Here is a 16,439-nt window from a genome sequence, read left to right as displayed (position 1 = left end):
TTGCACTTTTCTTACTTTATTACTAGGTTTGTAATGGTAAGTTGTTGTTAGTAGGACCCACTCTCATCTAACTAAAGTCATGCTTGCTTATTTATGAGGTAATCAACTTGAACAATAAGGCCTAAAGTTTTGCCAATGGAACATTAAAAAGGTGCTTAAGAAAGCGTGTAATGAAGAAGCCTTTGAAATTTTGGAGTTTTGTGACTAATAATTTAGCTAGCTACTAATCTCCAACAAAGTTGTACGTATATATGTGGCATCATCAAATTCAAACGAGGTTAAGTTATTACATGTTCAAGTTTGTATATAGTGTTATATATGCATACCTTGATTATACCTTTCTACAAATTAGATACTAATTTTATTGATAATGGATGCATTTTGAAGCAACTTAAAACAAGGGTCAATAATTCTTATGTGAATATACGTGATGTTTTTTAGGATAGTGGACATGAATCCTTTTACATCTTTCTGTAGAGCCTATAGTATCTGCCAAAAATGTGACCAATCATTATATTATTTGAAGTCAAAGCAATATGATGTTGTGCTAACGACATAGATTGAAACTGAGCTGGACATTTTTTTTTCATTTTCCTTCCTTAAGCTTTTTATTTTAATTTTCATGCATTATTGTTTTTTTTTTTTAATAAACAACCAATAAATTTTTCATTTCCACATATTTTACATTAATTATTCATAGTAATTCAACAAAGTTATTTATTTTTCTACCTTGGAAGCAACTATATATATCGCCTTGCCATAGTGTCAATTCCATAATTGACACCAAAAATTAAAGCAAATCATGAAGTGCCACATTTCAATGTGTAGTTTCCAGAACTTCATGATTTTGTGACTGAATAATATCATCCAAATTCTTTCACTTGGACCCTCTGGGAAGTGTTGCTGTTTTGATAAACGCAATTGATTGATTTCATCACTTTTTCTTGTATTATCGTGGCAACTTTTTTGACAATTCTTCTATCCTTTCTGAGCCTGTAGAATCCAGTACAATTAAGATGGTTGGTTGCAATGAAAAAGAACAATCATAATAAATATCTTATCCAGATAAATCATTCTGATAAAGGGAAGACACATTTTTCACATTATTTTAAAATCAGATTTAAATTTAAGTCTTACTTACTAATTGATTGTATTAAAAATTTAAATTTTTAAAAATAATAATTGTTATGTTGGGTAAACGGAGATTGATGGACTGGACTCGCGAGATTGGCCCAATCGTCTTGAGAAGAAGGCCTTCAGGCTTGATCCCGCGTATACCTTCGTCCGACTTGTATTTGAAGGAAGAAAAAGGGGGTGGTACCTGCAAAGACACTCCGATGCCTAAGTCAGCAAAGGTTGAGAGTTGTTAATGTATTTATAGTGGTGAACCCATAACCACCGTTGGAGTGGTTCCACCTTTTAAGGAAGATAACCATCCTTTATCTTAGAGAGGTTGGGATTTGGCTCCTGGAAGTGAGTTGAGAGATTTTAAAAGTAGTTACTTATTTGAATAAGTGTTATTTGTCAACTAATCTTCGTTCCCGACTTCTTTGTGGCAGAACCTGTGTCAAACCCGAGTTGCAGGGGAAGGCCAATCTTGTGGATTGAGCCTTTACGTACTATTGGATGTGAGCCTTATCATTAGGTCAGGGTATGAATAATAATGTAAAATTATTTTAATAATAAAAAAATCTCTTTTTTTGTCCAATTTTAGGAGTGAAGATATTTAAAAAATAATAATAAAAATTATGTGTTAATAATCCAAATTAAATTATTAGAGCTTGTACCAGCTATGCATAGCAGTAGAGGATCTTTTTACTGTTCTTCAAATTCATCCAGTGCCATTTTGATAAGTGTTATGAAGTGAGGTTTTAAACCCCACACCTTTAATTATCACAAATCATCTATTATAAACATAGAAGATTTTTCAGAAGCTTATTTTAAAATAAATAAAAAAATAATAACCACAATAATATGACCCACACTCTTAAAAAATTAATTCAACTTTGTGTTGCAGGAGGTATTATAATGCTGATTATTGTATCATAAAGAAAATTCAGTCTGCATTATTTTTTCATGTATAAATATTTGTACCTTAAATATTGCTTTAAAAAGATAAAGTCAAAAAAGTTAATGATCTTGTTGTTGCACCATTTCTTTCTTCTTTTTCCTCAAATGATTCAATTCATCACCTTTGTTTAAAAAAAAAAAGAGAATATTCATGACAAAACCAAAATAAGCTTTTTATGACAAAACCCAAAATGAACATAATCATCTTCCTTCAATCACAATTTACTCATCTTTTTCTCTTTATTAGTTTACTGTTTATGAAAACTTGCATTCTCTCTTCTGCAGAATCACACCTTCCATATATAAATATATATGTATGTTAAATGTGTTACTCACCCATTTATTATATCCGCAGCCAAAATGAGACTTTAATTATCCTACGAATAATATGTTGCTATTTATATAATTTAATTTATTTTTGGTAGGTGAAAATGTAACACACACACACACATATATATATATATATATATATATATATACATTGAATTGGCTAGCTTAATAAGATAAAGTCGTTATAGTTATACTTATTAAAAATTAGAGTAAGACTTGCGCAATGCGCAGAGAGGTAGATTATTTATACTATATAGTAATAAATGTTATATTAAAAATATTTTAGAGAATATATTATAAATAAATTTTAAATTTATTTATTTTCAGAAAAGACATAGATTATTTATATTAGAGTTATACAAAACTACACTTTTATTTTTTTATATTTTTTATTTACATTAATGGCTACACTTTGTCTTTTTTTTGGAGTTTTTTGTTTGTAAATAATTAAAAAAATAAATGAATGAGAATAAAAAACATATAAAAATGTTATATTAAATTTAAGAAAATTTTGACAATTAGTATGAGAGATTAAGAAATAAAGAGTAGTAAGAATCTTAATATGTATAAGTGGTAGAATTTAAATATTTGTAACTGAAATTTTTTATAATTATTATTATTATGACACTTTTAATGTATGTTTATTACATTTAATTAGTACTCGATGTTTCAATTGAATAATAATAGATAAGAATTTTTTATTTTAATTTTTTAAAACATTTTACTAAATAGTGATTGGTTGATTTTCATCTTTTGCCAAGTCATTAGAATTGTTGATATGGCATCATTAGCAAAAAAAAGATGGCTTAAATTCATTGTGGAGAGAATTTATATTAACTGTTATATATTATAAATAAATATTTAAATAACCAAAAAAATTAATCAAAAATAATAAAAATTTGTCTTATTTAATATATATTAATTATTACAATAATTAATAAATATTAAATTAAATAAATCTTTTTTTGTTTTCTTAACATTATTGTATATTTATTTAGTGTACAAGATATATATACATTGATATTAATAATCAATAATAATGATAAATTGATAATAGTGCCTCTTCTTGACTTAACAACCAATCAACATATATATATAGAAGTGACTTCTCTCTTATAATATATCATCGAACTAAACGGCTGTGATTGCTTTCAAAATTCTTCTTATGATGACTCCCACCAGCTGATGATTATGGAATTTTGGATTCAGTGTATTTTATAAGAGATTTGCTGATCTAAGACGACCTATATAATATGTATGCTAAAATTAAAGTATAGGACGGAAGAAACCTCCAAAATTGTTTTTTTCTTTGTCACTTTTCACAAATGAGTGAACAAAAGGGGTGTATATATAGAATATATTATTTCATGTTCACATACACATTTTTATTTTGAGTCTGTATTACTTTTTCTGCATTTTGATTGTTTGTATACAAGAGTCAAGAGGCTTATAGGATAATTGTGATTTATCTCATAATAGACTAATTGTTATATTTTTTATAATAAAAATAGATAAAGTACATAAAACTAACTTTTTAAGTAGTTAATATTAATTAATTTTTTATTATAAAAATATTTTTTTAATTTCAGTTATTTTATAATTTAAAGCTTAAAATATAGGATTTAGATCAGCTGAAAAATAGTTGATTTTTTTTTAATTAAGCACATAATAATTCTTTCAAAATTAAACATATAGAGGATTGAAATTGAAGACATTTTATGAATAAAAAATAGGTTTAATTATTCTGTTGGTCTTTATAATTTCGCAAAATTTTCAATTAGGTCTCTATACTTTTTTTTTAATTGAGTTTTTACACCAATTTTTTTTAATTGGGTCTCTACATTTTTTTTTCTTTTATTTAGGTTTTTATACCAATTCTTTTTTAATTGTATCCCTATAAAAATTAAACCAATTACTAAGAAGGACTTAATTAAAAAAAATTAATGTAAAAACTTAATTAAAAAAAAGTATAGAAATTTAATTAAAAATTTCACAAAATTATAGGATCAATAGAGTAATTAAACCTAAAAAATAAACATGGGTTACGTTAATTGATTTCTTTTTTTCTATATGATAATAATATAGATATATAAATATATGTTGAATATCTTAAATCACACGTGTAGGCAGGGTAGATTATGTAAAATGGAAGCAAATAACTTGGCTTGGTTGTAAAACAAACTGATATATATCATATATGTATATGTATGTATATTTGTATATATATTCACACACAAAAATAGTATAAAAAAAGAGTGTGTGGCAGCGTATGATGATTACCTTGTGAGTGAAGAAAAAAATAGAGAATAATAAGAGCATGGAGTCAAAGACAAGACGACACCAATGTTTCTTATGAAGTCGCTCTCGAAACCGTTTTCTACTGACTCATCAACCAACCAACCCCTCTCTTCTCTTTCTTTCTTTCATTCCCTATTTTGTAAGCAAACCCCACAACCATCACCATCATCATTATGCCCATCACTATGAAGCTTCTTCTTCTTCTTATGATCTCTCTATAAATCATCTCTTCTCTTATCTACAATAGCCAAGGAAGGAAGGAAAGAAGAATGAGGAAGCCTAGTGAGCAATCATCATCATCGAAAAACAACAATAAGTTGAGAAAAGGGTTGTGGTCACCGGAGGAAGATGACAAGTTGATGAACTACATGATGAACAATGGACAAGGTTGTTGGAGTGATGTTGCTAGGAATGCGGGCCTCCAAAGGTGTGGTAAGAGTTGTCGCCTTCGATGGATCAATTATCTCAGACCTGACCTTAAACGTGGTGCTTTCTCTCCCCATGAACAACAACTCATCATCCATTTTCACTCCCTTCTTGGAAACAGGTATCTACTTTTCGATTTTCACGTAAAGTTGATAGTTAAAAAATTACTGTATGTAAAACACACTACCATATATATACATATATAACAACCTAATAAGGGTTCTCATGTATACGTATATATAATATGACTCTAATTAATAACATTATTTTTAATTATTTGTATTATTAATATTTGAAAATAATACAAGAATTGAATAGTATAGGGTTCATGCTCCTGAGTTTCTTTCTTAGTACTTATGATAACTTCATATAAATTTCTGCATTTCATATGATTAACCATCTAAAGGTGAAAATGCTTAATTTTTTGGGTAGGAAAAAAAAACACTTAAATATTTTGGTCTTTAATTAGTGTAGCATGCCACCATTTTTTTTTTTTTTGAAGAAATCCTTCAAATGTGTCTGTGTGAAATTTAGCCGCTACCTACTCTGAAATTAAATAGGAAACTAAGAGATTAAAGAGTAGTAGATACGAAATATTATCTCTGTATAAGTATATATATCGATCATTAGTTTTCTGTCCTTTTAAATTATTATGATAATGTCAACTATATTTTATATGTATATCTTATAGAGACAAACGATAATATCACTTTTAATTATGTGGTAACCTTACTCAAGAGGAGCCTAATAAAATTTTTTCAAAAGGTAGTTATGCTTTTTATTTCATGTTTAAAAAAAATCATGTGCTTTGTACTTTTAATTTTAAAATGTTAAGTGTGCTTTTAAAACTTATTTGTACGTCTAAAGTAAAAAATTTAATATAATTTTATATATTAAAGAATATTTATTTTTATTTTTATTTTTTATTATATTTATATCCATTAAAATTATTTTAAATATTAAAATAAATTTATCAAATACATTTTTTTTGTAGCATGTTTATTAAAACTTATTTTTATTTGAATTTATCAAACATAATTATTTAATATTTTTAAACTATTTTTAAAAATTAAATATACATTTAATTTACATTTTTATTTTTAATATTTTGTATTTTATAATTTTATTAAAAAACAATAAATATAATAAAATTTTAAAAATAAAAATCAAACACATCCTAAATTTTTACAAATGTGACCTCAATCTTATAAAATGCTTTAGTTGAAAGATAAAATTAAATAAGAAAAAATATATATACGATAAGACAAGTAGTCTTCGGATGTCAAAATATATGATTCTGTGTATATATTAATCCAAGAAACGCCACAAATGTCAAAGTTGAACAATATAAATACATGCACAACATGCATTAAATTAGGGCGGCTCCTTCTCCTTCTAGCTTGTAGTGTACATGTAGAACATACCCAATAATGAATAAATAAATAAAATTTTATTCGCGTTATGGTTCTTTCTGCCTCTTGACTTCGAGTTAAAGATACTCCAGCTCTGTATCATTAAACATAAATAAATAAGATAAAACTCACTTGCAATTATTTTAAAATAAAATTATTAGTTAAGAATATTAGATAATTTAATATATTTAATTAAATTATTATCTAATTATTTTTAATTAATAATTTTAAACAAAAAACAACTGCATAAAAATGATAATATAATGAGTTAGTTATTATATTATATTATAAAAAAATTTAAAAGATTCTCATTTTTATTAAATTTGTCTAACATTTAATTAAAAAAATTAAATAATCTTATATCATTAAATATAATCTCACATTAATAAAAATACTAATAATAATTAATTAATAATTACAATTTACAATATCCACTTATTCCTATCACTCCTCTTATATTATATCATGGTCTACCTTAATAATATCTTATGTTATGTAAATTATTATACTCTATTAATATTACTGACATTTAAACATGCATGTTTGATGACTACTGTTAAAGATGGTCACAAATAGCTGCGCGTTTACCTGGAAGAACCGACAATGAAATTAAGAACTTTTGGAATTCAACAATCAAGAAAAGACTCAAGCAGCAGCAGCAGCAATCAACTAATTCACCAAATGCAAGCGATGATCATGATTATTCCTCTTATGACCCTAACAACATTGTAGGAGGAGGAGAAGGGCTTAATAGTAATTCTACTACACAACAATTTCATCAACACCATCTTCATTTTATGCCACTAGTGTTCAATTCTTCTTCTTCATCATCATCATCCTCAATGCAAAACACAGTTCTCAACACCCTAATTGACAGGTTGCCTATGCTAGATCATGGTCTTAACATTCCACCAGCTAATGGATTCAACAACAAAGGCTTTTATGATTTGGAAAATGGTGTGATTGGGGGTGTAGATAATAATAATAATAATATTAATAATCTTGGTGCTGAAGAAGTAGTAGTAGGGGATAATACATATACTAATACTAACACTTTTTCTGACCATGATAATAACCTAAAAGTGTTGGAGAGTGCATGCATTAATAACAATACTAATTACTTTGATGACATAAACAACAAGATCATGAAGGGTGGGGTGGTGGAGAATTTGTTTCATGAAGAGTTGACCTTGGGAGAGTGGGACTTGGAAGAATTCATGAAAGATGTTACATCTTTTCCCTTTCTTGCTGATTTTTCAAATTGATCCAAATCATCATTATTGTTTCATCTTACTAATATAGCTAGGCACAATCATCAATCCTTGTAATATTTGTAGGTTTGTGATTATTATTACTATACCTGATATATATGATGATGAGCAAATTATTCACACATTAAAAAGATAAGCCAAGGCAGCAAATAAAAAAAGAGTATCATGTATATTTGAGTATTGAAAAATTTGTCATATTATTATGAAATAGAAGAGTACGTAGTAGTGAATTACAAGAATATTTTGTGAGTCATTGTAATATATATTTCTAGATGTATGTATGTGTACAAATTAAAATGGTTCATCATGCATTAGCGATAAGTTTGTTATTCATTAGTTACTTTATTATTTGTTTGTAGTAACAACTCTCTTCCCACTAACCACCCCTTTAATCTCTTTTTGAAGCAACCATCAGATTTGCGTCATGGTTGTGTATGTGTATAAACTTGATGAATTACTTTAATTAATCAGTGTTACTTACTTAATTATTTCAACCGGACTATTATCTTTGGCATTAATCATATTATTATATCAAAGTTAGTTTAGGTTAACACGGTTGAATTCCAACAAGAGTAATTATTACTTCATCTTGGTTTTTCAAATTCTAAATAAAAGATAGATAAATATGATAATATTGACAAATCATGAGTGCTAACGTTAAATTAGCAATATAAGTCTACTTCCGGATGGATAGTTATCATGAAGTGAATTTAAAGCAACTTAATTTGAGATGACAAGTTGTATGTGCTTATGGACGGAGACAAGAAAAAAGGATCAGAGAGTGGTTTAAGGTATCATTTTCCATTGGAAAATTAACGTGCCATGCCATAATTAACACGTGTTTATGTCTTTGTGAATTACTTTAACCTAGCAACCCCATCAATCATGACAGATAATACACAAGAATGACTAAATTTTAGACACTGATCTTTATTAACAGTTGTGTGTTATTATAAGATGTCTATGTTATAATGATTATTATGATAGTTTTAGTATTTTAAAAAATAATATTAAAATTAAAATAATATTTTTTATTTTTTAGTAAATTTTTTTAAAAGATATTGCTAAAAAATTAAAATATAAAAAAATATAATTTTAATTTTAACAGTATTTATATAATTACCATAACTATTATAAACTTAAGCATATTAAAATTCATTTTATTATAATTAGTACTCATTTATAATAAAATATATAATAAGATTCCATCCAACAATAGAAAAGTAATTGTGATCTAGAAACAAAGTACAAATCTATATATATATATTATCCTATGAAGAACCAGGTTGACTAATATATATATTCTCCTAAATTTCCATCATTAGGGTATAAATTTTTCACTCTTTTACATGCAAACAAAGTCTCAATGTAATATATTTATTAAATGTGAAGGATTTTGAAGTTTAGAATATTTTTGTCAACTTTGAATATTTTCTATAGCACTAATTATTTGTAAATACTGGTTTTATTTTAAGTATTATGATTTATTAACTATTAGTTTTCATATTCATTTTAGGGACAATTTTTTCCATTTATACAATTTGATTATTTTTTGAAACTTAATTATAAAGAAAGAGGCCAGGTAATTTAGAATTAAAAGAGAAGAGAAATAGTGAGGGTCATGTGCTATTTAAAGTAAAAAAAAATAAAAATAAAAAATAAAGTAGCTACTAGAACCTAGTGATTATAACTTTTACTTATCTTTACCTAATAATTTACTTTTGACTCACTTTAATTTATATGCTATAATAATAATGATAATCAAAAGTTAACACTTAACAGGGCTTGTATAAATAATTAGCTTCATTTCATAACTTTTAGAATAATGCACATTTGATAATAGTATAAATAACAATAATAATAACAAAGGAGTGTAAGAGATTTCTCAATCTTTGAAGATTTTTTCACTTCCCTGATTTTTTAGCATTTGGTTATTTTGAACTTGTCATCGAACGAGAAAGAAAGGGTACGATGTCCTAACCCCCATGCAACTTAACTATCCAATAATCTACTCTTATGTCAAAGTATCAAACACATCTTTGTTATTAATTATTATTAAGGGGTAAGTTTTTTTCATGGGACAAAGTATTTTAAGATCTTAATAATAGACTATAAATAATAGTAGAATTTAGAGAAAATGGGGATGGAGTGTATTTGAAAATTTGTTATGTTTTTTTAAAATATAGTAGTAGCGATAAAATATGCAATAGTTGATGATGGTGCATGCTGACATGATTTTGCTTGTGATTGTGATTGAAACCTATTTTAGAGGAAGTTATTATTAGATTAGATCTGTCTTTCTTATTATGCCGAGACTTAATTTATGCTTAAGTTTCATTTTGGGTATATACCTTTATTTAGTGAGACTCTATCACCCTAACATGTTATCTCCTTTTTGCAATTAAATTTTCATATTTTTTAATTAGATTTTATATTATTTTTAATTTATAATTAAATTTTTTGTGTTAAAAATATTAAAATTAATAAAATATTCCTCTAAAAAAATATATAATCAAATATCTAATTAGATTCTTAATTATAAGTACCTTTAATTTACGAAAAAATATTTCGTTAACTCTAATATTTCTTATACTAATAAAGATCTAATTACAAAATTAAAAGTAGTATAAGAATCAAATTGAAAGAAAAAAAAATATAAAAATCTAATTACAAATTTGATAAAATTACAAAGTTTAACGGAATAATTAAATCTTTATTTATTTATAGTTATCATTATTTACAATAATTCACACTCACGTTGTTCATACTTCAATTCCTTTGTAATGATGAGATAAATGAACGGAAATCAGAGACATTCACCGGTTGCATGATTCCTTTGTGCAAGAATAATGGAGAAGAATGGTAATGTGTATTGTGCTGTAAGCACTCATTAAGCAGCATAATCATGATCCTTTTTCCATAATTGCGCAATTGGTATATATAGTGACATTGTTTTCAGGCAACTTGGTACAATTTCTATTAGTGCAAAGATTCACAATGATGATGAACCACGATCTCCCTTTCTGAAGTTGAATAAAACCTGGATCTATTACGTGTATTTAGATAGCAAAAGTTCACAACAGCATCAGTGGATGAGTATCATTATATGTACAAAAAGCCAAGAACTTCAAACCAAACACATTATAGCCACAAAGAAATCAAAGTAATATCACCAAAAAATTAAAGGGTAAAAACAGAGAAATCGCCGCCTGAGAGATTCGAACTCTCGCGGGGAAACCCCATGTACTTAGCAGGCACACGCCTTAACCACTCGGCCAAAGCGACAGTTATTGGCTAAGACACATTCTTAAATTAACTTTCTTTGTAATAGATTATGCCTTGACAATTGAAATAGCTAAAGTGGGAAAGTGAATTTTTTTTTTCTTGAAATAATTGCTGGTAGCATCAACTTTTATGCATGATTTCTGATAGATAAAGAATTTAATTATTATGAATTGTTGTCATATATTAATATGTTAATTTTAACTAGGAAACTATTCGGTTAAAATGCTTATTTTATTTTTTGTTAAAGATGTTTTTGTGTTATATTTTAAATTTTTAATTGGTTTTTTTATGACTTATTTAATGTTCTTTCTCACATATTATTAAATTTTTTAAAATAATTTTTTAAAAAAAAAACTGAATTGGGCTAACACAAACTAAAAGACCTTAATTATTAGGGTTTTTTTAACATTATTTATACAAAAAAAGCATGTCACACTAAAAAAAAGAAATATGTCACTAAATAATTTATCATCTGAATTATATATGAATTAAATCGATAATAAGAAGGTTAATACCAAAGAAATTGATAACAACTAAGGACTTATAAAACCTTTCTTAAGTCCACAAAAAAATATATTTATATTTGTGTGACATATGAAATAATTACTATATATTATTATTATTATTAAATTTTATATATATATGGCAAAAAAAGTTCAACTGATTTAAAGTACAATTTTCTTCTAATATTTTATTAACTTATTGTTGTATTTAGTACTTTTTTTTTTGGGAGACTTCCTCTTAATTAAAAGTATAATCATTATAAATTTTTTAATTACATTGTTAGGAATGTTCGCAAATCGGATATGGTCAAAATTTCGATCTAATCTGCACGAAATTCATCGTATCAGATTCGATATCTACACTTTTTATGTTTGGATCGGATATTAAATATATCCATAAAATAAAAAATATAAAAAAATTTATTTCTATAAAAAAGTTAATAATTTTTTTTACTCTTTTAAACATATTTATTCCTATCCGATTAGAGTGAATCAAACTCGATCTAATCCGATCATCTTATTACAGATTGGATTATATCCATAAATTACGTTTTAGATACGGATAAACACTGTAAATTTGTGGATCGAATCTATGAACATCTCTAATTACTGCTATAGGTTCGTTGCTGCAAAAATATGCTACTTTTTTATTATAAATCATTATTAGATCTTAATTAGTATTAAAACAATTTAATTGTCAACAAAGAGATAATACTTATATTGGTCTCTGAAGTTATGTTTGTGTTTCAATCTAGTTTTGAAAGTTTTGATTTATTCAATTTAGTCTCCCAATTTAGTAGTTATGACTCACAATGGTTCCTGGTTTTATTTTTGTCACAGTCTCACGGAATCGTTAACAGCATGTTGAGATGGATTGACGACTACTATGATGTACTTTCTAGCGACTATTTGATGTGACAATTAAAATTTTTTTACCTTATTTTTTTCTAACAAAACACTTAAAACCCTAATACGAGTCACGGATATCAAATTAAAAAATTAAATTGAGTAAATTAAAATTTTAAAAATTAGATTAAAGCTCGAATATAATTTTAAAAGAGAACTTTAACTTATGTAGTAATTAATTTAAATAAAAATAAAATAAATCAAAATTCGACATAGTTTTTATCAATGCTTTCAAATTCAACATTTCTATACCAAAATTAACTAAGAGTTCTCTTTAAATTAAAATTTTAATGAAATAGTAACTTTAATTATCTCAACCAATGTTTCAATTAATTACTTTTATTGTCTTTAAAAAAAACTGTATATGAGAAGAAATTAATTAATTTGTTCATTTTAATAAATAGTTATTTGACTAAAATGAAAAAATTTATTTTTTTAATCTTAAAAAAATAATTAATATTATATATATTTTGTTACATTAATTCTAATTAAAAAATTTTATTTATTTTTAATGCTTATATTAAAAATAAAAATAAATTTAAATTTGGATTTAATCTATAATGTAATATATAGTAATTATTTTATATATTGAACGAATATAAATTAATTATTTTTTTATTTGTAAAAGTTTTATGAAGGCTTGAGTTTTGTTATCAATATAATTCATATGATAAATTTTAGTTTAAAAAAATTTTAGACACACACATATATATATAATAGTTAATATATTATTTTATATAAATAATTTTAGAAAAAAATCTAATAGTTAATTTATTATTTTTTTAGTTTTAGTCCAATCTAAATGATTTTTATTGTTTTTGGAAAGAAAATCTTTTAAGAGATTTAATAATATGTGACGAGAAGTATCGAATAAATTATACAAAAATTAATTAAAATACAACACAAAAACATCTTTAATAAAAAAATAAAATAGACATTTTTATTTGAATCGTCCCTTTTAACTATTGCAGTAGAAGTTGATTTTAATTTGATATTATAATTATATAAAAGTATTTTGATCACTGTAAATTTCTTTATATTTGATCATAATTCTTAAAAATAAATAATTTAACTCATTTTAGAAACATATAGGAAATACCTTGATTGTTCTCCCAGTTGGCAATAGCAGCTCAGTTCATTTTGTATTTAACCAATTTATTATGCTTGGCTTATATATATACATTTGATTCCATTTTCCAATTGCATTCCTATCATGGTTGCTAGCTGTTGTCTTCTTGTGTTAAAAAACTTATTGCAAATTTGTAAAGAATGTGTCGTATGCAGGTAGAAATTATTCATCGTTCAATCATAATGCATAATGTAATATCCATAAATGATGATAGAATTATTGAAGAAATTATTTGAATAATTTTCTTTTTGGTCTTGAAATAATTTGAAGAATGAAATGGAAAAAAAAAAGTGCAATGTCCTTTTGGGTATCAATGGGGGCCATTATGAATGATATTTTTGGGTTTGATGATAGCCCATTACTGTGTGGCAGGCAATAATTTGTTTATCGTTGTTCGAGAAACCCAAAAATAATAAAGCATTAATATTAGGAAATAATTTATGAAAAATTATAGGTGGACAATTAAAATATTAAACAATGTAAATAATTGATATATTGAATGTTCAATTTACTAGGTGTGCGGATAATTATCCTAATATTAAGATTTAGATGGATAATCTGGAAGGTGTAGTGTGTTTTTATTTTATTGGACCAATTTTAGAGCCTATTAACAAACCACACCACAAAGCCAGTACAAGACAAAAAGAAAGAATCACCCAAAACCAACCTACAACTCAGTAGCACAATTCCATCTTTATCAGAAAATGTACCATCATAATTCTAGAAACATCTTTTTTGCCTTGCTGTACAGAAAAGATATTGCCAATCATAGAATTATCCAAGTTTCACCATTCAATAATGAGCTGTAATTTCATATATATATATATATATATATACCATTCTCATTTGCAATACAAGAAGAATATTACATTCTTTTTACTCATTGATCATTGTCTTTTGCTCTCTTTATTTTTTCTGCACATTTAGTGTTCTGTCTTTGATTGTATCAGAGCTCCAATAGGGGCCTGCTGCACATCCACACCATGTCTCAAAACAACCAAGAAAAATTGATGTCACCCAATCACCATTCAGTCCATACTATATTCACCCAAGTGAAACACCTTTTACCGTCCTCGTCTCTCCGCCATTCACCGACGACAACTACCATCAATGATCTCGTGCTTTCTCCATTGCACTTATCTCAAAGAACAAGATAGGTTTCCTGGATGGAACCATCCCAACTCCAGCCACCGACGACCCCCTCTTCCCTTTCTGGCGTAGATGCAACACATTGGTCTCCTCCTAGATTTTCAATTCCCTCTCAGCGCCCATTACTCAGAGCGTCATTTATTTTGACTATGCAGAAGCAATCTGAGAAGATCTCCGCAACAGATTCTCACAAGGAGATTTGTTCCGTGTTGCTGAGCTACAAGAACAGATTTATGACCTCAAGCACGGATCTCTCTCCATCACTCAATACCACACCACCCTCCGAGCACTATTGGAAGAGCACGACACTTACCGTCCCGTCAAACCCTGCATATGCCTGGCACAATCTTACCACGACCAAAACTTCATCATTCGGTTCCTCAAAAGCCTAGACGACAGCTTCACTGTCGTCCGATCCCAAATCTTCCTCAAAAGCCTGGTCAGTGTTGTCGTTTAAGGAAGTCTTTGTATGGCCTTAGACAATCAGGAAGACAATGGTATGAGAAGCTCAGCTCCTTTTTACTCTCGTGTGGATACCAGCAGACCCTAACAGATTACAACCTGTTCTTCAAAGTATCTGGTAAAGTATTTACTGCCCTCATTGTCTATGCCAACGATATAGTTGTCACTGGTAGCTCTGTTTCTGAGATTGAATCTATTAAGGATGCCTTAGACTCTAAGTTCAAAGTTAAGGATCTTGGCATTGAGGTAGCGCATTCTGCTGCTGGCCTCTACCTTTGCCAACAAAAATACTGTTTAGACATTATCATTGATGCTGGCCTTACCGCTACCAAACCCTCATCTACCCCAATGGATGACTCCATTCGCCTCAGCCAAAACACTGGAGAACCCCTTGATGATATCACTGTCTATTGACGGCTCATTGGCCGCCTCATTTACCTCACCATAACCAGGCCTGGCATTACCTTTGCTACTTAACAATTGAGCCAAATTGTCCATAACCCAAGCAAAATTCACTTTAATACCCTCCGTATTCTCAAATACTTAAAAGGATCGTCAGGAAAAGGCATCTTCTTTCCAAGGGACTCCCCCTCCAAATCTCCAGTTTTAGTCATGCCGATTGGAAACGCTGCCCCGACACTTGCCGATCTACCACTAGATATTACTTCTTCTTTGGAAAATCTCTCATATCTTGGAAAACCAATAAATAGGACACAACATCTTGTTCCTCAGCCGAAGCGGAGTATCGAACTCTCTCTACAACTACCAAAGAATTACTATGGCTATTCAACTTGTTTCAGGCTCTCAACATCAACTGCATCCGCCCACCCACGCTATACTGTGATAATCAAAGCGCCCTCCACATCACTGCCAACCCTGTCTTCTATGAGAGAACTAAATATCTCGAAGTGGATTGCCACTTAGTTCGCGAAAAAGCTCAAGCTGGACTTTTGCACCTCCTTCCAGTTTTCTCCTCCAACCAACTTGCGGATGTCTTCACCAAAGCATTGCCACCACGCCTTTTCACTGTCAACATATCCAAGCTGGGATTGAAAGACATCTTTCAATCTCCAGGTTGCGGGGGACTAACAAACCACACCATAAAACCAATACAAGACAAAAAGAAAGAATCACCCAAAACCAACCTACAACCCAGTAGCACAATTCCATCCTTATCAGGAACTGTACCATCATAACT

General features: G+C 27.7%; 1 protein-coding gene and 1 non-coding gene across 2 annotated transcripts; one reads left to right on the top strand and one right to left on the bottom strand.

Moving 5' to 3' along the window:
• Positions 1–4,954: 4,954 nt before the first annotated feature.
• Positions 4,955–8,138, top strand: LOC130969928 (transcription factor MYB83-like). The gene is made up of 2 exons (XM_057895851.1): positions 4,955–5,245; positions 7,099–8,138. The coding sequence occupies exons 1-2, from the start codon at positions 4,968–4,970 to the stop codon at positions 7,799–7,801; spliced, it is 981 nt and encodes a 326-aa protein (XP_057751834.1). The 5' UTR covers positions 4,955–4,967; the 3' UTR covers positions 7,802–8,138.
• Positions 8,139–11,010: 2,872 nt separating this feature from the next.
• On the bottom strand, positions 11,011–11,092 carry TRNAS-GCU (transfer RNA serine (anticodon GCU)). Its single transcript has one exon. It is a non-coding gene; the product is annotated as a tRNA-Ser (tRNA).
• Between the last annotated feature and the right edge of the window lie 5,347 nt (positions 11,093–16,439).

Source organism: Arachis stenosperma, chromosome 3 (genome assembly GCF_014773155.1).
Source record: "Arachis stenosperma cultivar V10309 chromosome 3, arast.V10309.gnm1.PFL2, whole genome shotgun sequence".
Lineage (NCBI taxonomy): Eukaryota > Viridiplantae > Streptophyta > Magnoliopsida > Fabales > Fabaceae > Arachis > Arachis stenosperma.
Note: the sequence above shows the minus strand (reverse complement) of the source record. Positions and strands in the feature narration are given on the sequence as shown.